Source organism: Sminthopsis crassicaudata, chromosome 2 (assembly GCF_048593235.1).
Source record: "Sminthopsis crassicaudata isolate SCR6 chromosome 2, ASM4859323v1, whole genome shotgun sequence".
Lineage (NCBI taxonomy): Eukaryota > Metazoa > Chordata > Mammalia > Dasyuromorphia > Dasyuridae > Sminthopsis > Sminthopsis crassicaudata.
In genome coordinates this window covers 48,872,106-48,893,952 of record NC_133618.1, presented here as the reverse complement: position 1 = coordinate 48,893,952, position 21,847 = coordinate 48,872,106, and the positions used below count along the sequence as shown (strand labels likewise).

Genomic DNA, 21,847 nt, shown 5'->3' with positions numbered 1-21,847 from the left:
GTCCACCAGGCTCTCCAGCGGTTTCTATTGATTCTTTTTGGTCTGATCAGGTAGATCTATTTGTTCCAGTTACTGGTTATGCTGAGCAAGTGAGCTCTCAGCTCGGAGGGTTTGGGGGCCTTGTTCTGCTTAGCTGGAAGTCAGCATGTCTGTCCCTCCCAGGCACCTACATAACAAAGGCCGAGGCTACGGATGCTGACGACCCAGACACAGACAACGCGGCCCTGAGGTACTCCATTCTGGACCAGGGTGAGACAGAGCTCTTCAGCATCGATGAGCACACGGGGGAGATCCGAACTGTGCAAGTGGGGCTGGATAGAGAGGTGAGGGCCCTGAGGAGCATGAGGGTGCAGCTGGGGCGGTGCAAGGTGCTGTCCTCCCCACAGGGCACCCTGAGCATTCACCTGTGCATTACTATGTACATATGTATATATATATATAGTATCTTTCTACATATATAGTACAATTTCATATATATATATATATAGTATATTTCCACTTATAATACAATTCCATATATATATATATGTATATATATATATATATAGTATGTTTCCATTTATAGTACAATTTCATATATATTATAGTATGTTTCCATTTATAGTACAATTTCATATATATAGTACAATTCCATCTATATATAGTACAATTCCAGATATATATAGTATATTTCCATTTATAGTACAATTTCACATATATATATAGTATATTTCCATATATATAGTTCAATTCCATATATATTTCCAAATATATAGTACACTTCCATATATATAGTACAATTTCATATATATATCGTATATTTCCATATATATGTATATATATATATGGTATTTTTCCAAATAATGCTAATAATAGTAGTAATGGCACTTATATTGTGCCATAAGTTTTATAAAGAGTTTTACATATGTTAGCTAATTTGGCCAGGAAGGGAGTAGGTCCCATTATTATCCCCATCTTACAGATAACAAGGTGAGGGGCAGAGATCAGGTGAACCCTTGCCCAGGATTACACAGCTAGTGAACATCTGGAGCTGGGTTTGAAGTCAGATGCTGCAGAAAATAAGCCCATCACTCTTTCCACTGCCTGCTGGAGAAGGTGTGGCCACACTGCAGTGGAAAGGGGGGGGGGGAACTGTACCCTCTGGTGACTTCTTCTAACTTTAGGCTATTACCATCAGTAGAGGGGAGAAGGTAGGACCTTTTCTTTATTCCAGTTTCCGGTTTTTAAAAAAGGTTTTTTGGGGAAACAAACTATAAAGGTTCATCACTTCTTCCTCCTAGAAGCAAGCCCTCCAGGAGCCCAGGGGGCTACCAAGCACCAGCTGGGGGAGGGAGCGAGCTTGGAGGAGCAGGTGATGACAAACTTTGACCTCTGAAACTACCTTCTATCCCCTCCTTCCAGAACTTCATCTCTTGGGCTTGGCCCCCCAGGAAAAACCCTGGTCTGGGGAACACCAGGTTTTCAGTCCCTGATTCTGAACCTCCAGGAAATCTTTCCAGAATTCTTTGTACCCCTGCTCATTCTGCAATCCAGCCATCCCACTGTCCTGACAATCAGGCTGCTCTCCAAATGGCTGATGACCTTTCTCAGCTACCTAAGATTGTGCCTTTATTTCTGGTCTCTCCATCTTTGCAGTGACCTTCTTTCCCTCTCTCCCAGGTGGTTGGAGTATACAATCTGACTCTGCAGGTAGCTGATATGTCTGGGGATGGGCTCACCAACACTGCCACGGCCATCATCTACGTGGATGACATCAATGACAATGCCCCAGAATTCACTAGGGAGGAGGTATCGCCCCTTTCTCTGCTCCCTCCCCTATTCCCACACCTAGCCCACGTGGCCCACCATGAGAATGGCAGGTTCTTCACCCCCAAAGTCAGTCCTGGCCTTAGCACCGAGATTTCTCTTCCAGAAATCTTTAAAGAATTTAATTCTTAGTCATGGGTGGGATTTTTCTCATGGTTGAGAGTGACAAAGGGGAGTCAGTCAATCGATAAGCAATGATTAAGTAAACAATGTGCTAAGAGTTTGGAATGGGGAGCTATCTTATAAAGGGCTTTAAAGGCTTAATGGAGGCTTTTGTATTTGACCTTAGAGATAAGAGGGAACCATTGAGGTTTATAGAGCAGGAGAGTGACATAAGAAAAATCCCACTGGCAGATTTGTGGAATATGGATTGAAAAGGGAAAAGACTAGAGGCAGGATGACCAAATAGGAAGCCATTAGGATAGTTCATTTGGGAAGTTATGAGGGCCTGCACTAGGGTAGGAGCTATGTGAGCAGAAAGGAAGTGATAGGGATAGAGTGATGAGTGTTAGCAAATGGTCAGATATGTGTGCTAAGAGTGAAGGGTCAAGGGAATATGGAAATAACTTTAGATGAGTTTGCTTGCTGTCTTGGGGAGGAGGGAGGAGAGAGAAAAAAAACTGGAAAACATGGTTTTGTGAAGGTGAATGCTGAAAACTATCTTTGCATGTATTTATTTATTTTGGGGCTATTTTTTAAATTAAAGTTTTTTTTTTTATTTTCAAAACGTATGCATGGATAATTTTTCAACATTAACCCTTGCAAAAACTTGTGTCCCAATTTCCCCTCCTTCCTCACCTCCTCCCCTAGATGTTTGCATGTATTTAGAAAAATAAAATACCATTAAAAAAAAGAATGGAGGCTCAAGGAGAATATTGTACTTATGACCTTATGACCTTGTAAACACCCGATTCATTGAAGAATTTTCCTTTCTAATTCATCAGTGCAAACTTAAGCTGGCTGAAGCAACCTAACAAAGTACCATGGTGTTCTGGTAAATGACCTTTCAACAAAACCATTTTTAATTTTCAATAAACTATTGAATAAACTATTCAATAAATAATACATATAAATTATATATATATAATATAAAATAAATATACATATAAATAATTATAAATTACATAAATAATAAGATAAGGAAATTGAAGACTGGAGAGGGTGACCTCAAGATCACAGCGGCTGTAAGGCATGTGGGGATCCCATCCCTCCGACTGCCCTGTTCTTCCTGGGTAGTAACTGGACATCGGGGTATCTTTCTAGTTCTCTGTGAGAGCTGACGAGGCCGTGAGCAGCATAGATGTGGGGAGGCTCGAAGTTCAGGACAAGGACCTTCCTGGTTCTCCCAACTGGGTGGCCAAGTTCACCATTCTGGAGGGAGACCCCAGCGGGCAGTTTGCCATTCGTACAGACCCCAAGACCAACGATGGCATCCTGTCTGTGGTGAAGGTGAGCAAGACCAGGTTGTAGGTGGGAAAATCTCTGATTCACTGACCCTCCCCAGGTGGAGGATGGGCAGTGGGTCTTGACTCATTTCACAGCCAGTTTTAGGAGCTGGATTCTTGGCTCCTTGCTTGGAACGGTCTCATCACCACTCTCCCTAGGAAACCTATTCTTTATTCCAGCAGACTCACTACTCTAGTTAATCAATGTGCATTTATTAAGCGCCTACTATGTGCCAGGCACTGGGGGTAGGAAGACTGCCCTCCGGGAAGGAAGGGAAGAAGGAATGAGGAAATGGGGGGAGGGGGAGCCTATCTCCATCCCAGAGCCTGCAGCTTCTGTCCCATTAGGCCAGGATTTGGGGGGTTGTTTCATTTGCATTCAGGCTTGTTGGTGTTTGGGAGGAAAAATGTGACATGGCCCTAGATAATCCCACCCAGGCTCACAAATGTGTGCTTAGAGCCCCGTGTATTTGGGGAGGGGAGGAAGGAGACGAGGCTCTTGACGTCAGCAGCCGGGCCCCTTGGTTCCCACAGCCCTTGGACCATGAGAGCAGAGAGCAGTACCAGCTTCGAGTGGCGGTGCAGAACGAGGCCCCCCTGCAGGCGGCCGCCCCCAAGGCTGCCCGGGGCTCGGCCACAGTGACGGTGGAGGTCCGCGACGTGAACGAGCCGCCCGTCTTCCACAGCAACCCTCTGCGAGCCAGCGTGGCCGAGGGGGCTGCTCCCGGGACCGACGTGGCCACCTTCTCTGCCCGAGACCCGGACACCCGGCAACATCAGCGTGTCAGGTACGAGTCGGGGAGGCGGTGGGGGGCTTCTGTCCGGGCCCGGGGGTGGGGCTTGTCTCTGTGGGCATGGAGGAGCGCCCACGTGAAGTGCAAGCCCGCCCCCCCCAACATTTGGCTCTTCCCCTCCCTTACCCAGTTACTTCAAGGATTACGACCCCGAGGACTGGCTTCGAGTGGACCGGGCCACTGGGCGGATCCAGACTAAGCGCGCTATCAACCCGGCCTCGCCCTTCCTCAAAGACGGCTGGTACAGGGCCATTATTCTGGCCAGCGATGATGGTGAGGGAATGGGGGGGGGGGGGGGGGAACGGGCGGGGGAACCCAAGGAAAACCATAGGCTCGAGGTCACTAGGCAGAGACCACTCCTGCTGGCCGCGGCCACGAAGTTCATAGCTTACGAACAGGTCTCCAAGTCCGAGGTCTGCATGAGCGGGGAGCGCAGGAGTGCCCTGGTCTGAGGGTCCCGGGTCCGAGGGAGAGGGGGCCTTTCAGCTGCGAGGACATGGCGTTCATGACGCCCGCGGGGGGCAGCACGGCCTGTCGGGGCTAGAGAGACTCTATAGGGTCTTCCGGCCGATCTTTCCATACCACGGCCCGGACCTCGAGGCGCCCGCCCTGACCCTTTCTAAGCAGAACCGCCCTCTCCAACGCCTGGCCGAGTAGCGGGGGTTTAACAGAGAAAAGCAGATTTCCCCAATCCAGTCCCCAAGCACCGAGGCCCTGTAGCTCCTGGGTGTGTCCTGGGACAGAGGGCTGGGGCGGGGCGGAGACCCAGGCCCAGAAATGACGGGCAGCGCCCCCTCCTGCGCCCCCAGCCTCCCCGGCTCGCACAGCCACGGGCACCCTCTCCATCGAGATTCTGGAGGTCAACGACCATGCGCCCCTGCTGACCTCCCCCACCGGGACCCTGTGCAGCGACCCCAGTCAGGGGTCCGGGCTCATCCTCGGGGCTACCGACGAGGACCTGCCTCCGCACGGGGCCCCCTTCCACTTCCAGCTGAGCCCCGGCTCCCCTGAACTGGCCAGAAACTGGAGCATCAGCCAACTGAACGGTGAGAGCTGGCCCCTTCCCAGTCACGCCGAAGCGCCAGGGGTCTGGGGGTCTGGGGGCTTGGGAGAGAAAAGGAGGGGCCCTGGAGGCAAAGCGGCCGTGTGACAGGCCCGGGCAGTAAGACCTCCGCCCGAGTCCCATCGAGGTGGATCACGAACCTCCCTGAGGAGGAGCTAATGTCCTTTGCGGACTCACGGGGAGCCCGAGGGTCGGATGGGGAATCCCGGGGCGAGACCCCCCACTGCCGACCATGGGGGCAAGAACCGGCAGCCCGACTGTGAGGATGGTCTGCCATTCTCAGTAGACTGAAAAAGTAAACGGCTTATTCAGGGTGTCACAGCCCAGCAGCTGGGGATGTAACGCGGGTCTCCGGACCTGGTACGGGATGGCTTAGCAGAGGGGATAGGGGACAAGGAGGAGCTGGGGGGAGGGGACTGCGAGACAAAGGGATGGGGAGGGCTGTTCTCCCCCACGCCCTCCCCCAACAACCTCCTCTCCTCCCAGTGACTCACGCCTGGTTACGCTTGCGGACGGAGGCTCAGGAGGGGCTGTACAGTCTGGCCCTCCTGCTCCAGGACTCGGGGCAGCCCCCCCAGCAGCTGGAACAGCTGCTCAACGTGACTGTGTGTCGCTGCAGCGAGGCCGGAGTCTGCACTCCGGGGGCGGCTGCCCTGCTGGGCGGGGGGGCCGGCATCAGCCTGGTGGCCCTGGTCATCGTCCTGACCAGCGTCATCCTTCTACTCTGTGAGTGAACTTTCCCCATCTCCCCCCCCCATCGTCCTAGAGATCTCATCTGTTTTAGCCTGATGCCCCCAGATCCTCCCCCAACTCCTCATCCTGCATCCTGAGACCCCCTTACTCCCCTTTTGGGGGCCCCTTTGCTCTTTCCCTCCATACCCATGGGAGCTTCTTTCCCTGGGACAGTGCTTATATTGCTGGTGGCCATCTTTGAGCGTTTTCGTCAGCGAGTTCGGGAGAAGGGGCTGCTGGACCGGCTGCCGGATGATGTTCGGGACAATATCCTCAACTATGATGAGCAGGGAGGTGGAGAGGAGGATCAGGTGAGAAAGGGGGAGGTGGGTCAGGGCAGGAGAAGAGGGACCTGCTGGGGGAGGGGAGGTGGGAGGACTAGGTGACTGTCAGGGAGGACGACAACCTGGAGACAGGTAGAAACAGGGAAGGGAGTTTGGGGATGGACAAGGACCCAAGGACAAAGGCCTAGATAGTGTTGGGCCTTCTACCAGGAACCCAAACTGGTAACTGAATTTTTCCAAGTCCCATAGTTTAAGTAGCTTGTGTCTATGTACATTTTAAGGTTTGCAAAGCACTGTAAAAGTTCTCTCATGTGGGGGATATCACCTCTAACTTATTCAAAAATCAGACTTCCCAGCAAGGATCAGTGGGGGAGCCTCCGGAGCCAGAATGCCCCACAAGCACTGGTCTATTATCCCACTAGGGTTTAGCCTTTCCCCTGACTCACCCAGGGAACGTACCGAGACTTTGTATTGCTAACGAAGGGTGCGTGCTGGCAAGGCTGCAGAATTAGGGTGCTAGTGGATACCCCAGGACTCGGGTCCTGCTGCCACATCAGTACCCACAGCCCATCCTATAACAGGAAACAGTCACTTCCCAGGATTTAGGACTGGAGGGACTCTTCAGCGGCCTTCCCTACCATGTAGGGGAGGAAAAGGACACACAAGGAGACCAAGGTCCCAGAGAGTTAGCGTCCCGTTTCTTGGGGTTTGGCGATCCCATTTGCCGTTTATCAAGGTCTGACTCCCCCTTGGCCAGAAGGCTGGCAAGCGAACCACGTATGACCATGAGTGGTTCTGCTGGGCCAGGGAAAGGGCGCTCCTCATGTTGTTTGTCCCATGCTACAGGACGCCTATGACATAAACCAGCTTCGTCATCCCGCCGAGCTGATACCTCAGAGCGCTTTTCGGGGGAGACAGCCCCTCCGCAAGGACACCCCCTATCACCGGATTCCGTCCCAGCCCTCCCGGGCCCTGCCCACCAGCCCCTCGGACATTGCCGACTTCATCAGTGATGTAAGTGTTCCTCAGGTGAATCCAGAGATGGAGCTGCAGGTGGGCAGCCTCTTAGTCTCTCCGGGCTCTCACCTCCCAAAGATCCTGATTCCAATTTGTAGCTACACTCACAGGAAGAGAGATGGACAGACAAAAACTCCCTTTTTACATAAGTGTTGTAAAAACCCCATCAGAGTTTCCCATTGCCTCCCTTATGGTCCCCATATAGTGTCCTACTATCATGTATCTTCAGAGACTCCATTAATGGCATGTTTCACACTTCACACATGGATAATCCTCACAGGTCTATGGCCACTGCCTCAGTTTTCCAAGGACCTTCTATCTTTCCCAATCTAGCTAATCTTGAGGAAAGGGAACAATAAAAACAAATAGCATGTAATGCAAAAAATCATTTCATTTTGACTCTGATACACCATCTCAGCAATTCTCAAAGTGTTGTCTGGGGACCTCTGGGGTCCCCCAAACCCTTCAGGGGGGCCTGCATAATAATGCTAAAAATGTTTTAGTTCCTAATGCAGTGACTATCAGTAGATTAACACAAACAGAAGCTGATGCTTTTTAAGAGCATAAAGGGATCCAGAGACCAGAAAGCTTAAGGAGCGCCATCCTTCATATAATTCCCCTAAACTGCACCTCTGCCTTTCCAATTGTTTTCCTTAAACTAATTTTGCTCTGGGTTTTCCATCCTTCGAATACTGGCCCAGAACCTCCACCAACCCAACTCTCCTGTCTTGCCCGTGTCCCCAGGGTCTAGAAGCAGCTGACAACGACCCCAGTGTTCCACCCTACGACACGGCGCTCATCTACGACTATGAGGGAGAAGGCTCTCTGGCAGGCACTCTCAGCTCCATCCTCTCAAGCTTGGGAGATGAAGACCAAGACTATGATTATCTCAGGGACTGGGGTCCCAGATTCACTCGGTTGGCGGACATGTACGGGCAGCACTGAGGGGCAGGGAGGACTTGGGGGTAGATCAGGGGAAAGCAAGCCAAAATGGAGAGTGAGCCTCCTAAGGGGAATTCACTGAACCTCACAGCTGCAGCCCTGCCCTTTCTGGGGGCTCAGACCTTCCCAAGGCTGAGGGGCCTCTCTTTCCATTCCAGGCGGCTTCCTGAGAGCCAGGGGAGCCTTCTTCACCCTGTGCTCTACCTCCTCAGACCAAGCCAGAGGGTCAACCCTCTAGGGGAAATCCCTTTGCCTCCCATAGGCTCATCCTGAGGTTCCAAAGAAGACCCTCAGGGGGACAGGGAGGGACCAGGGGTCATCAGCCCCTGACTAGTCATGGTCCATTCCAAGTTCCAGCCAAGCATTGGATTGGACTTGCCTTATTCTTAACAGGTCGGGGGTGCTGTCTGGTACCCCACGTGCTCATGAGGAAGCAAAAGCTCCATGGTGCTATTGGTTTAAACCTTCTGGGAGCAATAGGAGAGAGGTATCCAAAAGCCAAGAAAAATAATGAAAATCCGGGGACTGAGCCTTGATGGGGAAGTGCCAAGCTGAGCCAGAGCGGCCCTCAGATGAGGATCCTGCCTGGCTGCCCAGACGTGGGGGGGGGGGTTTCAATTAGCAAGCCGCCCTCTCCCAACTCTTCCCCGGCTCCCAGGCATGGACGGACCTTTCTGTGAAATTCCCCCAACAATCTCCCATCTCATATTTGCCCAGCTCTGTTGCTGTTTTTTGTATAAGAGAAATTAGCTGCATGAGGCAGTTTGAATTAAATAAGAAAAAAACCCAACAAGTTTAGAAACCTTTTTATATCAGGCCCTGGATCACCCGCAGTGAGCTAGCAGGGGTACCAAAAGCTGGGTCCCTGTCCTCCCTGAGGATGGAAGGAATGGGGTCCTGGAAAGGCTAGACAGAAACCCAGAGGATACAGAGGGTCCTTCCAGTGCAAAGTACAGAGGAATCAAGGCGGTTCTCGGGGTGCTTTTCAGTGACAGGGGAGAGAAGCCAGGGGCTCCTGGAAGCCATCAGAAAGCCAGACACTATGCCCCAGAAAGAAAACGCTTTCCTGAGGCGAGGGCTTCCAGAGCAGCTCCCGGGCTGACAGGAGGGTGGCCAGAGCGGTACCTGTCTGCCTCTCAGGTGGAGGGAGCTCAGAACTCGTAGGGAAGTTGGGAATGTCTGCCCTACCCTAGGGAGCTCACAGGATCCGGGGACAGGGGCAGTTCAGGCTGGCCTCCCAGTGTCCTTCCTTTCCTCCCCATCCAGAAAACAGGTGAGTTGGCGAGAGGGGAGCAGTCACTCTCCATTATCATAAAGGTGACAGTGACACAGTATCCTCCTGTTTGACAAGGGCTCCCTTCCCAGGGCTACAACAAGGGCACTAATCGGGGCAGTCACTGCGAGTGGGCTTGCATAACTCGCACACGCCTTGCCCTCCGCGTGCCCAGGGCCTGTGCAAGCAGGGTATTCCAGATGGATTCATGCCTTTGGTCACCATTCTCTGGGCTGGAGACTGAAGCACCCGGGCCGGAGTGCTGCTGCCGTCCACGGTAGGTCCGCTGATGGGGGGGCGGGAGCAGTGGGACATGGGGGCCCTGAGTGGCCCAGAAGGGCAGGAAGAGCAGGGACGACTGTCTGTCCTCAGCATCCTCCAGGGATTCGGGGAGGTTCCGGCCCTGGCTTTCAGGGAGGAGCAAGATGCAGAGCAAGGAGAGCAAGGTGAAAGAGGCAAATATCAGGTGGTGGAGGAAAAAGCTGGGGGCTTTGGAGAAGTTCATGATGGGAATGGCCGCTTGTCCCAGGAACCCAGCTGCCATGATGATGCCCAGCCCGGCTCCTCTGAGAGACGGGAAGCAAGGCAGAGTCAGGAACTCACTCTCGTTTCCAGCCCTCCCCCCCCAACACAAAGCTAGCAGGGAGGGTGGTACCAGAGCCAAACCTGGCTTTCCTGCCCTTCCTCTGGAAATATGAAGGCCTGAGGGAAAACACCTCCTGAAAAACTGAGAAAACGACTGAGGTTTCTCCCTTCCTCCTCTTCCCCCCAGGCTCCCCAAAAAGGGATAGGTCTCTCTTCCTTCAAGCTGTCTCTATGTATTCTCCTCCACTCTTTCCCTGGCAGTGCCAGGCTCAGATCAAAAATATTCAGGATGTACCAGACTCACCCTCACCCCTGGGGGAACCTTCACAGGTTCAGGGGCTCCCCCTTTTCCCAAGACTCCTAGGGAGACAGTGAAGCTGGAAGGTTGGGCGGCAAGACATTGGGGGATGTTCTGGGGCTGGCATGGCCCTGTGGGAAGGACCACCGGCCGTGGGCAGGCTCCTGGGTCTCCTGCCCCTGCGCTCAGGGCAGGGCTTACCTGAGCACGGTGGGGAGGATCTCACTGGAAAAAAAGATGCAGAACACAGACATAGCGTGGGAGGCCAGGAGCCCCAGTCCGGAGAGGAATATCACCGTCCACATCGGCAGGACTAGGAGGAGAGAGGGGGCCGGATCACTGCTCACCCACCCCTTCCCTCGTCTCCCTGGCCCTGGCTGAGCGCCAGCTGCTGTGGGATGCTGCAGCCCCAGCTCCCACCCCTTCTCTGCAGGGCCTGGCTTGTCACAGTTCAAGAAGTCTTCCCAACTACACTAACTGGCCCTGACCTCTCCCTTGTCTGAATCTGGGTCTGTCTTCGAATCCCTATCAAAGGAGCACAGATCTGGAGCTGAGAGGGGCCTCAGAGGTTATCTTGTCCTGATCACTTTATGATAAAAAAAATCTAGAAAATATATGTAAACAGGCGCAGCTAGGTGGCGCAGTGGATAGAGCACCAGCCCTGAATTCAGGAGGACCGGAGTTCAAATCTGGTCTCAGACACTTAACACTTCCTAGCTGTGTGACCTGGGCAAGTCACTTAACCCCAATTGCCTCAGAAAAAGAGAAAAAAAAAAAAATATATATATATATATATGTAAACATAATGTAAATCTATCAAAAATAACTAAATTATTATAATTATTAATAATATACACAGCAAATATGTAATAAATTATTATTAATAGTAATAATAATAACTAGCTTTTATATTATGTTTTAAGGTTAACAGAGGATATATTTTCCCATCTGATTCTCAAGGAAGCTCTAGGCTATCAAAGACAGTTATTATTATTATTTCCATTTTACAAATGAGGAAACTGAGACAAAGAAAAGTTAAATTACTTGCCCAGGACCACAAAGTTAACAGTGTCAGAGGCTGGATTTGGAATCAGGACGTCTAGTTCAAGGTTATACAGAGAACACTGGCAGACCTGGAAGGCAGAGCCCGGTATTCCCGTCCCCAGGCCAGCACTCTCTGTAGGACATCACGCTGTTCTGTTATTTCATCTGTGTCCTCTGAATTCCTCAACTAGGCTGAAAATCCCAGAGGGGAAGGAGCCAGTGGAAAGAAGGCTGCACTGGGAAGGGTTCTGGGAGCCCTGGCTGGCTAACCTTAGACGAGCTCCCCTTTTGGGGGTCAAATTCTCCATCTATAAAACAGGGAAGTGGAGACATTTCTTGGAGCCTGGAGATCCCATTACCTGCTCACCACCCCAGCTCCCCCCACCCCAGACCCTGTTTCTGCTCCCAAGGCTTTCCTCTTACACTGGTAAAGGGAGAGAAGGAACAAGGAGGTCAGACTGGTGATGACAGTACACAGGAGCAGAGTAGCTCGGCGGCCATAGCACCAGGCCATCGGGATCAGCAGGAGGCTGGCAAGCCCCTCCAGCCCATTCAGCAAGAAACTGGGCATGTAGAAGGGAGGCAGGAAGGGCAGCAGGTATTGTAAGAAGCTATAGCGAATGCCGTGCCCGAGCAACCTGTGAAGGGAAGGAGGCAGGATGAGGTTTGGGGGGCCAGGCTGACTTCCAGCCTGAATGGGGGGAAGAGGAGGCTTGTAGGGGGAGGCAGGCTGACCTCCAGCCTGGGAGAATACAGCCTGGGAAACAAAAAGCGAATGTCAATGCTATTAAGGACCTCAGAAGTCATCTTGGTTCAGGGGTCCCTGACCTGGAGCTCGGAGCTCATAGGGAGACTTCAGGAGGTCCACAGACTTGGATGGGAAAAATGTTATGTGTTTATTTTCACTCATTTTGGGTCTCCTCTGTAATCCTATGCATTTTATTTTGTGCCTTTAAAAGCATTCTTCTGAGAAAGGGCATCCGAGCTCCACCAGCCCGGAACCAGCCCAGCCTCCTCTGGGGAGCTTTCCTTAATGATTCTGGCTGTCACTGGCCCCTCCCTCATCTGGGTTTGGGGAGTGCTGAGAGTCAGGACGCCCAAAGCTCCGGAGCTCCTGTGCTTGAACGGGTGCCATTTCCGGGGATGGGCAGGCAGCCTCTGCTGGGAGACTCTGTGGGGTCTGGAGGGGTGCTTGCTGTCTTCCAAGGAGACTCGTTCCCCTCCAGGACCGCCCTAATTGTCGCTTTGCCGAGCTTAGACCTGTGTCTCTGCATCTTTTCCTCCAAGGGGCCCAGGGAGAGGAGCCATGACAGAATTAAAGCATTTACCTCTTGTTAGGTCCTACCTCACAGCGGCCCTTTTGGAGAGAAGGCTGGAGGTTGATTTCCATTGCACAGAAGGCCTGGCTGACCCTACGCCGCTCCTTCCACGGCCCCCACGGCCCGGCCCTCCAAGCCCTCCCACCTCCCCCGTGGCTCCTTACGAGATGAAGGACAAGATGAGGATGTTTCTCCAGGTGAGGTGAGCGCTGAAGACCTCACAGATGGAGTGATACTGGGGCAAGGACTTCATTGAAAACAGTCTGTCCAACCCTTTGGGTGTGAGGAAAGGAAAGTGTTAACTACGCCCGGCCCAGGGAGAACACAATGAAGTCTGAGAGAGAAAGACCCCGCCTTCCACCCGATCCCATCAGGGAAGGGTCCTAGTGGACCACTGAAGAACAGATGTCTTTGTTTCTCAAGTACCCAGGAACAGTCCACCAGAGGAGCTCAGCACATTATTCTGCCAGCATCTGCCATTAGGATAAGACTGCAAGGATATGTCCCTAACACACACACAGTCTTTCTCTATCACAGCTTCTCACAACTGATGGGATTCCAAGTCCTCAGCCTGGCATTCAGTGCCTTTCCACAAACACTGCCTTTGTCAGCCTGACTTCTCCCTAACACACCTCTTGCACAATCCTATATCCGGATCCCAAGACAGTCATGGTCAGTGAGTCCCCAGTTCCTAGGAGCTTCTCCAGCTTAGAAGACGCTCAGTAAATGTGGAACACTGAGTGCTCCTCCTACACCTTGGCTGCTCCACGTGGCCTTCAAGCCCTATCTCCGGGAGCACCATCCCAATGTCATCTCTATAGCTTCCATAATAGTGATAACCAGAATCAGAGTAACCGTAGCTAGGAGGGACAAGGACTCAAACCCAAATCCAGACTCTTGTTTAATTTTGTCTGCCTCAGTTTACTCAAACCATAAATGGGAGTCCTAGTATCTCTGAACTCCCAGGGTGGTTGTGAGGGTCGAGTGAGGGTCTGTGAAGAATCTGTGGAAGTTCACTCCTGGAGGGAGAATCAGGGACAGAAATGAGGGAAGGGGACAGAGCCAACAACTCTCACCTTTGTCCAGAGCAATGTTCATGGAGCTGGGTTCATTAGGGTTGAAATTGGTCTCTGCCATGCGCCACAGGGCCCTCTTGGCTCTTTCCAGCTGCTGAGTGACCACCAGCCACCGGGGGGACTCTGGTAACAGGAAAGGAAACCTGCAAGGACATGACCGAGGGGAGCGTTTTCTTCAAGTTCCCTCCAGCCTCTATGCCCCCATGTCCCCCTTGGCAAAGCCACGGGGATCCAGGATGTTGTAGTGACTCCCCATCTTCCAAGCCCAGCTCAGACCAAGACAGATTTTCTTCAAGAATCTTCACTAAGAAACAAAGCCAGACCCTTGGATGCTTTCATATCTTGTCCCAGAGTGGCTAGGAATCTGTCTCCTGGACTTTCAGACCTAGAAGATGCTGGCTTTAAGGTCAATCAGAGCTCAGTGACCCTAACCAAATCACTTAAGCTTCCGCCAGTCCTTCATGAGAGACTGGGTCTGATGACTTCTGTGGTCCCTGTTAAGGCTAAATCTACAATTCTTTGATCTTGTCCACTCATCAAGGCCCAACAGATGTGGAAGGCAAGCTCTGGATAGAGTTTTTCTGAACTTCAATTTACCTCCTCAATCATCTCACAGGCCCCTTGTAACTCTGAACCCATGATTACATAATGTGGTCTGTGTTCAGGACAGGGTATCCCTCACTCAACAAGCATTTATTAAAAGCCTACTGTATAAGCACTGCGCTGGACTCCAGAAATACAAATGGAATGAAACAAATCCCTGCTCACAGGGAGCTCTTTCAAATGAGGGGAAGAACAAATATATCAGTTGACACATGCAGAAGAACAAATAAATACAAGGTAGTGAAATCATACAAGGGGAATGGGGCCCCCTAGCAGTTAGAGAGGAGGCAAGGAAAGGCAGGTGAGAAATGACAGGGGCCTGGAGAGCTGCGCAACTGCAGGGGGCTATGGAGGTAGAAAAGGCAAAATTGAGCAATGGCTCGGATACCTGAGCTCAGGGAGAGTAAGAAGAATGTTGAAGTTACAAATGGGAGAATGGGTTCGTTTGGAAGAGGGCAAGTCTGAATTACAGGAGAAAGGGAGTGATTGCTTGGCAGGAAGGAGAGCCCAGGTGAAGTTGCCTGCCATGAGTACATCCCATCCCCCAAACAGGCACAGTATAGTTGTGTGACTTCATGCATCATGTTCCTTCAAGCAGCATCACACGTAGGAGCAAGAGATGGCAAGTGGGAGCAGGAGTGTCCCAGGCATGGCAAGGGACTGGCAGCAACAGGGTAAGGAGCAATGGGACAGGGATCAGAGAAGAGTGTAGAGTGGAAATAGCAAACAATGGAGGGAAAGTCAAGTGGAAATAGGGGAAAGGAATGATCTGAGGAAGGACAGAAGGACTGGGGGAACAGAGGTCTTGAGAAGGCAAAGAATGGGCTTAAGAATGGTGAGACACAAGAGAGCATGGAATGATGGGAGGTTGTAGTCAGATAGACCTGGATGCCAAGGGTTTTTAATTAGAGAAATGGACCCATCCTGAGTGATAGGGAGATCCAGCATGTGCCTTAATCCTATGTATAATTAGGAGAGCCAGTATACTGACAGCACTTGAAGGTTTGCAAGGACTTTCCAGATGCTATCTTATTTGATCCTCATGAAAAATCCTGGGGGTGAGGTGCTTTTATTATCTCAATTTTAAAGATTAGGGAACTGAGTGACAGAAGTTAAGTGATTTGATGATAATAATAATAGCCAGCTTTTATGTAGGGCTTGTTAAAGAAAGACTTGCAAAGCACTTTACAAATATTAGCTCATCTGGTTCCCTCAACCACCTCCCTTGAAGGTAGACGTCTATATTAGCTCCATTTTGACTTAAGGAATCCGAGGCAATCCATCAGGTTAAGTGATCTGCCTAGGGTCACTAGATAGAGTGTCTTTGGGAGAGGAGGAAGTCAGATCTTCCTGATTCCAAGCCCAACACCCTCCACTTTTTTCCAACCATTTGCCTACCAAAATGTCACAAGCTTTTGGGGGGATCAGGGCAGGTATCACCAGATGGACCATGTAGGATGGGGAACGTGGAAAGAGCTCTGCACCAGACTGGGAAGAAGGCAACCCTGCTTTAATCCTTCTGACCCTCAGCCTCCTCATGTGTAAAATGGGCACACCCCTGACTCATACCATCTACCTCCCAGAGCTATTAGAAGGAAAGTGCTTTGTAAACCTCAAAACACTACAGAAATATGATTATGGAGGAGGAAATAAGAGCCCAGAGGGAGAAACCAACCAGCCTTGGATTGGAGCCAAGAGCACCAGACCCTGCTGAGCCCCCACTCCTGGCTCCAGCCCAGAAGTCTGAAGAGGTCTTAGACTATCCCTATCCCTGGAGTCCATCTGTCCCAGCAGCCCTGAGGGGCACTCACCCCCAGAACAACAGCACGAGGCCCAGGATGAAGGTCACCACCCCCTGCAGCAACCTCCAGTCTTGACATAGCACCGCCAGCCCCAGCACTGCGACTGTCCCCACAATGAAGAAGAAGTTGGACACCATGGTGACTGAGAGGCGGTGATCGGGGTCACAAATCTCCAGCCCTGCCAGGATGGATGGAGGGGGATGGGGAGACAGCACCAAGAATGGCTTCCGGGAAAGATGTGGGGCGGTCTCTCTGGGGAACCTACTTGAATGTTTTCTTTCCCTCCCAGCTTTCCGACATCAAGCAGCGACTTCCCCTACTTGGCCCCTACACTCTCACTGTCCCAGGACAGAGGGGGACTTTGGCTGACGTGCTGCCGTCTCCCTTCCCGGAGGAGTCTTGCAACATAAAAGCCAGGAACACTCACTGCTTCTGTGGGCAAACACTCAAGCTCACTGGGCAAACAGGAGTGGCGCCCCTCTCCTCTGCCTCGGGGGCCCCAAACTCCCCCACACACATTCTAGAAAAGCTGCTTTTCCCCTTTGCCTTCTGGCCCCTTTCCAAAACTCTCTCCCCCTTATTCTCACTGAGACATCCCCGCCAGGATGGCTCCAGAACCAGTTCCGCTCCCTTACCTGTCACCTTCCTTCTGGGACCTACCTCAACTTACCAGGTCCCAAAATAGGGACCCAACGCATCCTCAAAGTGGGGGGGGACTAGAATTCCATAAAGGGAAACACCTAAGCACTAAGTACTAGGGGCTGGGGGATGTGTGAAGGTTCTGGGTGCCCCGTTGAGCTTTCTAGAGCTCACAGGTTTACAAAGTGCTTCCCTTTGAGTGAAGCCCTGAGGTTAACGCCTCCCCTCTCCCCCAGTAAGAACCTGGAAGGTTGTACACAGCTGTACAAGTCCCATATGCTCATCTCTGCAATGGCGGTGGTGATTGTCCAAGGACCTCTCCTAGTTCTAACTCTGTAACCTCAGTGAATAGGGGCAAGAAGGATAGGCTTCCATTTCTGTGGGATGTGGGGTCCAAAGTTGAGCTGTTTGTCCAAGGTTTCAGTCTTTAAAGATCAGGGAGGAGACTTGAACCCTGGTTTCCTGGCAGCCCGGCCACCACACCATTCTGCCTTCCAAATCATGGAGCGGGTGGGGCGGGCTGTCCAGAACCCCTGCTCTCCTGATACTCACGGGCCACATAGAGTGAGAGGAAGGCGCCAGCCACAGTGGCCCCAAAGAATAGCCTTAGGGACAGCAGCATGGGGTAGTTGACCGACAGGGCTATGCCACTTCCCAGCACCGTGGCCAGAGCCAGGGAGGTCACAAAGGTGGTTCGACGGCCATACCTGCAGGCACAAAGGATTGGTGAGAGAAAGCCAGGCAAACCGGGGGAGGGCCACCAGTTGGCCAGCCAGCCAAGCTGGCAGAGGGCAGAAGTGCCCTGGGGGGAATCCTTATGCCTGGCAGGACCAAGGGATGCTCACAAAATGAGAATTGCTTCACAGAGAAGGTGACTCCCTCAAGGGGAACTATCTCCTTCCGGGCTGAGGGGGGAAGAGAAGAGGGGCAAGGGCAGGGACCCTTACCGGTCACAGGCTGAGCCCAGGATCATACAGCCCAACAACCAGCCCAGAAGGTAAATTATCTGCTGCAAGGGCACCTTCCATGTATCCTCACACACGAGATTCCACTGTGGGAGAACAGAGAAGACACCCATAAGGGTTCCACTACAAGACTGGACATCATTTCATCCTCATTTTGCTCCGTGAGAAGACAATCACAAAACCTTGGAGTTGAATAGGATTTTTAAAAAACCATTCCGCGACTTCCTTTCCCAGAGCTAAAGTTTCATGCTTGTGATCACATTGATGGCAGAGCTGAGATTAGAACTCAAATCTCCTGACTCCTAGTCCAATATCCTCTGACTCAGACATCCAAACACTTCCCACACTCACTCCCCCCCCCCCACTCCAAATATCCCATTTAGCATGCTAGAGTCAAGAGAACACACCATCAGGGATTAGAAGAGCTGGGGGGAATCCTGCTTGAGTCAGTTACTATCTTTCTTACAACTGCACTGTATGACCGTAGGCACTTAAATAACGTCATCTCTCTGGCCCTCAGTGAACTCATCTATGAAACCGGGGGTTGGACTAAACCTTCTTCTGACGACCCTTCCAGGCCCTCCCTTCGTTGTTCCCCAAGTCTGGAGACCAGGACTGACCACCTCTCTATAGACCCCAGTCTTTGGGAAGAGGGTGTGCTGTTTCCAGCTAAACTGCACCAAGGCAGGTGTCTCCCAGCTAGGAAGGAAAGAATCAATCTCAATGCTGCCCTTGGTGAGTGGATCAGGATATACCCACCACCTCCTCGAGCTGGGGTCCAGTGGTCCATGGGAATTATAAGACTTCCCTCCCCAACAATGGGGGGTGAGGGACAGCTGATGGAAGAAAAGAAAGAGAGGGAGAAAGAGGAGGGAGCTTCCCACATGGTGAACTGTAAGTGCCCAGGATGGAAGCTCCAACAGGGGCATTGTCTCTGAGATGGAACATCTCGCAGGTCCCAAAAAGTGGGGTTCCTAATCTTTTTTGTATCCCAGAACCCTCAGGAAGTTTGATAAAAAGCCTTCTCACAATGTTTTAAAATAATAGAAACGTTAAATTTTGGCTAGTTTTGTGACAATAAAGGTGTGTTTTTTCCCACCTAAGTTCACAGACCCACTCGCCCACCCTCGGGGATCCTCAGACCCCAAATGAAGAGCCCCTTCTGGGAGGGCCCAAGCCAACCGTGCTCATTCCTGGGCAACCAGAGAACCATAAAATTCCAAGGTGGGAGGTTCCTTAGAGATCATTGCATCTACTTCTGCTGTTTTACAGAGAAAGCAGAGGATTCAAGTAAACTGCCCCGTCAGACGGCCGATAAATGGCAGAGGCAGAAGTGCCAGGCCAATGTGGTGCCAATCCAACACTCTCTGCTTAAGTCGCGTTTTTGGTCCCTGCTTTTATTCTTTAATGATTCTTTTTATCTGGACGCCCTCCCTTAGTCCCCTGAGCCGGCTGGAGTGTCTGAGCGCAATCCAATGACCCTGCCCTGTGTACTGGGGAGCACGGGCTGGTTCCTCCGCCTTCCCTCGCACCTTCATCCCCACCCGCCAGCCATCAGGCGTAATCAGGACTGAAGCCGGGCAGGTTCGGGCCAGTCTCGTTGGGACCGGGTGGTTTCCCCCTCCCCCTCCCTGCCTCCCTGGGGTGGTGTCGGAGGCAGCTTTCCGCCGCGGGCCCTCAGGAGCCTCAGGCCGAGAGTAAGTGGAGGAAAGGAAGGAGAGGAAAGGCAGGGCCTGGGGAATGAGGGAGGGGGAAAGGAGGGAGGAAGCGGGAGGGGGAAGGGAAACGGGAGGCTCCAGCCCCCTCCCATCCCTGAATTAGAACCGGAGAGCCCCCAGAGAGCCGCTTGTCCAGCCTGCCCTCGCCGCCCAACGGGACGGCTGCACGAGCTCGGGGAAGAGGAGCCCCTCAGAACTCTTACGGAGTTTTATTTGCACCCCGCGCTCCGAGCCCTTGAACGCCTGCACCCCGCACCCTCCGCTCCAGGGTAACCCCGCCGCGGGCCCTGCTCCTCGGCACCCCCGGACTGCGCCCCGGGCTCAGAGCCCCGGACACCGGGGCGTGCCCCCCGCCGGACTCGGAGCGGGAGAAGCCCGGATTTGGGGCCTCGAAGGCCGCACCTGGATGATGGGGGTTCTCAGCAGGCCGGAGGCGGGGCGCGCGAACTCCCAGCCGCGGGTGCAGGGCCTGGTGCCGTTGGGCTCGGGGTCCGGGCCCGGGTACCGCAGCAGCCGGCAGGGGCTCCAGGTGCCGGGGGGCGGCAGCCGCGGGAGGCTGACGTTGAGCAGCGCCGGGCCGGCCAGGGAGCGCAGCGTCGGGGGCAGCAGCGCCAGGTCGGGCCGGCAGTGGTGGGCGGGCGGCGCCGCGAACATCAGCCAGTCCGAGTTCAGCGCCAGCGCCAGGGCCACGTTGGGCAGCCACGAAGCGGCGACCACGAGCCGCAGCCGCGCGTTCCAGGTGCGCGACGTGAATACCCCGAGCGCGTCCAAGTCCATGGCCCCGGCGGCGGCTCTGAGGGCCCTGCGGCCCGGCCCCGTGCGCCCGCGGGACGGGGCGGGGCGGGCGGGGCAGGGGCGCCGCCCCGCCCCACCCCAAGCCCCAGCTTTAAAAGGCGCGCGCCGAAGCCTGGCCGGGATTCTGGCTGGCTGTTGGGGCGTCGCGGAAGCTTCTCCCCTACTCCCCCCGACCCCCTCCAAGGACCACCCCCTAGCCACCAGGAAGGCCCCAAGGCAGGACTGCGGGCCGCGGGCTCTCCCCAGACGCCCTCAGCGGCCCCAGAGGCTGCTCTCCAGGGTGGCCGTCCGGGAGCCCTGGAGAGGGGGCCGCCGGGCCCTGCCCTCGAGGAGCTCACCGTGAATCGGGACAACTTGAGCTGGAAAGGAGCTGCGGACCCCCTCAGCTACCGGGCCACGAGACCCAGCAGCTGCCCGGGCAGGGCCAGGTGGTCCTCCCGAGGGCGAAAGGCCCAGGGCTGAAAGCTGGCCGTGTACCCTGCGAAGGCCCACGAAGGGCCGCTGGTGGCCGAGGGAAGCGCTGCCCCGGGATACGGGAGAGGGACGCCATTTCCGGGAGGCCTCGTACTTAGGTTCCCTCCAAGCCAGCTTCTTTGACTTTGGGGATCGTTCCCCTCCCTTTATTGAGAGAGAAGCTGGGGCCCAAAGGCAGAGAAACCCCATGTCTAAGGGAGGAAAGCAGCATTTATTAAGCAGCAGGCACTGTGCTAAGCATTTATCCGTATTGTCTGAGAGCCACTCCCACCGCGAGAGGTAGGTGCCATCATTATTCCCATTTTACAGATAAGGAAACCAAAGCAACCCTTGCCCAACTTGCTTCACAGAGTCAGTGTCTGGTGGTAAATTTGAACACGGTCCTTCCTGACTCTAGGCCCAGAGCCCATCCACTTGAACTACCTGACTACTACTGTCCTCTGGAGGAGGTTGCTGGGGACTGGTGCCAAGAGAAAAGGAAGGTAGGGAGAGATAAAAGGAGGAAGGAGATGCAGGAAGGAAGGAGAGAGACACACACAGAGAGAGACAGAATTCTAAAAAAAGAGAGGGAAGAGATAGGGGGAGAGAAAGAAGAAAGAAAGAGCTAGAGAGAAGGAAGAAAGAAAGAGGAAAGAGAGAAGGAAGAAAGAAAAGGAAGAAAGAAAAAGAAGGAAGAAAGAGAAAAGGAAGAAAGAAGAAAGAAAAGAAGGAAAGGAGAAAGAGGAAAAAGGAAAGGAAAGGAGAGGAAAAAGGAAAGGAAAGGAGAAAGAGGAAAGGAAAGGAAAAGTCAAGTCTCAGGAAAATTGAGAATTCCAGCAAAATACTATAAACCACTTGGATGGAAAGTCTCAGAAGGCATTTTTTTATTCCTGTATGGATTACACCACATATCCTTTCCAGCTCAAACCTCTGTGATCAGTGTGACACAGGGGAAAATACCACATTTGAAATCAGAAGACTGGGATTCAAATATGGATTCTCCCAGTTATTATCTTCGTATGATCTTGGGGAAGTTATTTAATATATCCGCTACAATTTCTTCTTCTGGAAAGGGGGAGGGGGAGCAGGACAAAAAAGGCTTTATGATTGTTTATGAGCCAGCAGAAAGATGCTAGGACATGTGGTCTAAAGTATACCTGATCTAAAGCTATATTATATAGCAGCAGTCACCAA

General features: G+C 52.8%; 2 protein-coding genes across 3 annotated transcripts in view; one reads left to right on the top strand and one right to left on the bottom strand.

Moving 5' to 3' along the window:
• CDH15 (cadherin 15) overlaps nucleotides 1-8,914 on the top strand; it is a 29,672-nt gene extending 20,758 nt beyond the window's left edge. The window contains exons 5-14 of the mRNA XM_074286179.1: nucleotides 163-323; nucleotides 1,660-1,788; nucleotides 3,070-3,255; nucleotides 3,786-4,039; nucleotides 4,176-4,318; nucleotides 4,855-5,091; nucleotides 5,595-5,834; nucleotides 6,015-6,151; nucleotides 6,971-7,138; nucleotides 7,886-8,914. Of these exons, the coding sequence (XP_074142280.1) occupies nucleotides 163-323; nucleotides 1,660-1,788; nucleotides 3,070-3,255; nucleotides 3,786-4,039; nucleotides 4,176-4,318; nucleotides 4,855-5,091; nucleotides 5,595-5,834; nucleotides 6,015-6,151; nucleotides 6,971-7,138; nucleotides 7,886-8,086 (1,856 nt within the window). The 3' untranslated portion in view covers nucleotides 8,087-8,914. The remainder of the gene's footprint in view (nucleotides 1-162; nucleotides 324-1,659; nucleotides 1,789-3,069; nucleotides 3,256-3,785; nucleotides 4,040-4,175; nucleotides 4,319-4,854; nucleotides 5,092-5,594; nucleotides 5,835-6,014; nucleotides 6,152-6,970; nucleotides 7,139-7,885) is intronic.
• On the bottom strand, nucleotides 8,875-20,236 carry SLC22A31 (solute carrier family 22 member 31). Of its 2 annotated transcripts, none has more exons than XM_074286180.1 (9): nucleotides 19,808-20,236; nucleotides 17,670-17,773; nucleotides 17,275-17,429; nucleotides 16,093-16,261; nucleotides 13,679-13,821; nucleotides 12,767-12,875; nucleotides 11,707-11,921; nucleotides 10,441-10,552; nucleotides 8,875-9,922 (listed from the first exon to the last, which is right to left on the bottom strand). In XM_074286180.1, exons 1-9 carry the CDS (start codon nucleotides 20,180-20,182, stop codon nucleotides 9,478-9,480), a joined length of 1,827 nt encoding a protein of 608 aa, XP_074142281.1. In that variant the 5' UTR covers nucleotides 20,183-20,236; the 3' UTR covers nucleotides 8,875-9,477. The 2 variants fall into 2 exon arrangements, with proteins under 2 accessions (XP_074142281.1, XP_074142282.1); XM_074286181.1 differs by having other exon boundaries at nucleotides 8,875-9,763.
• Nucleotides 20,237-21,847: the final 1,611 nt, after the last annotated feature.

Bases quoted from the DNA above. Each gene is read 5' to 3' on its own strand.
- SLC22A31 (XM_074286180.1), bottom strand. From the start codon at position 20,182: ATGGACTTGGACGCGCTCGGGGTATTCACGTCGCGCACCTGGAACGCG. The intron at 17,774-19,807 runs GTGCGGCCTTCG...GTTCTCCCACAG, and splicing joins TGAGAACCCCCATCATCCAG to TGGAATCTCGTGTGTGAGGA. The intron at 11,922-12,766 runs GTAAGGAGCCAC...TTCCCTTCACAG, and splicing joins CTCATCTTGTCCTTCATCTC to GTTGCTCGGGCACGGCATTC.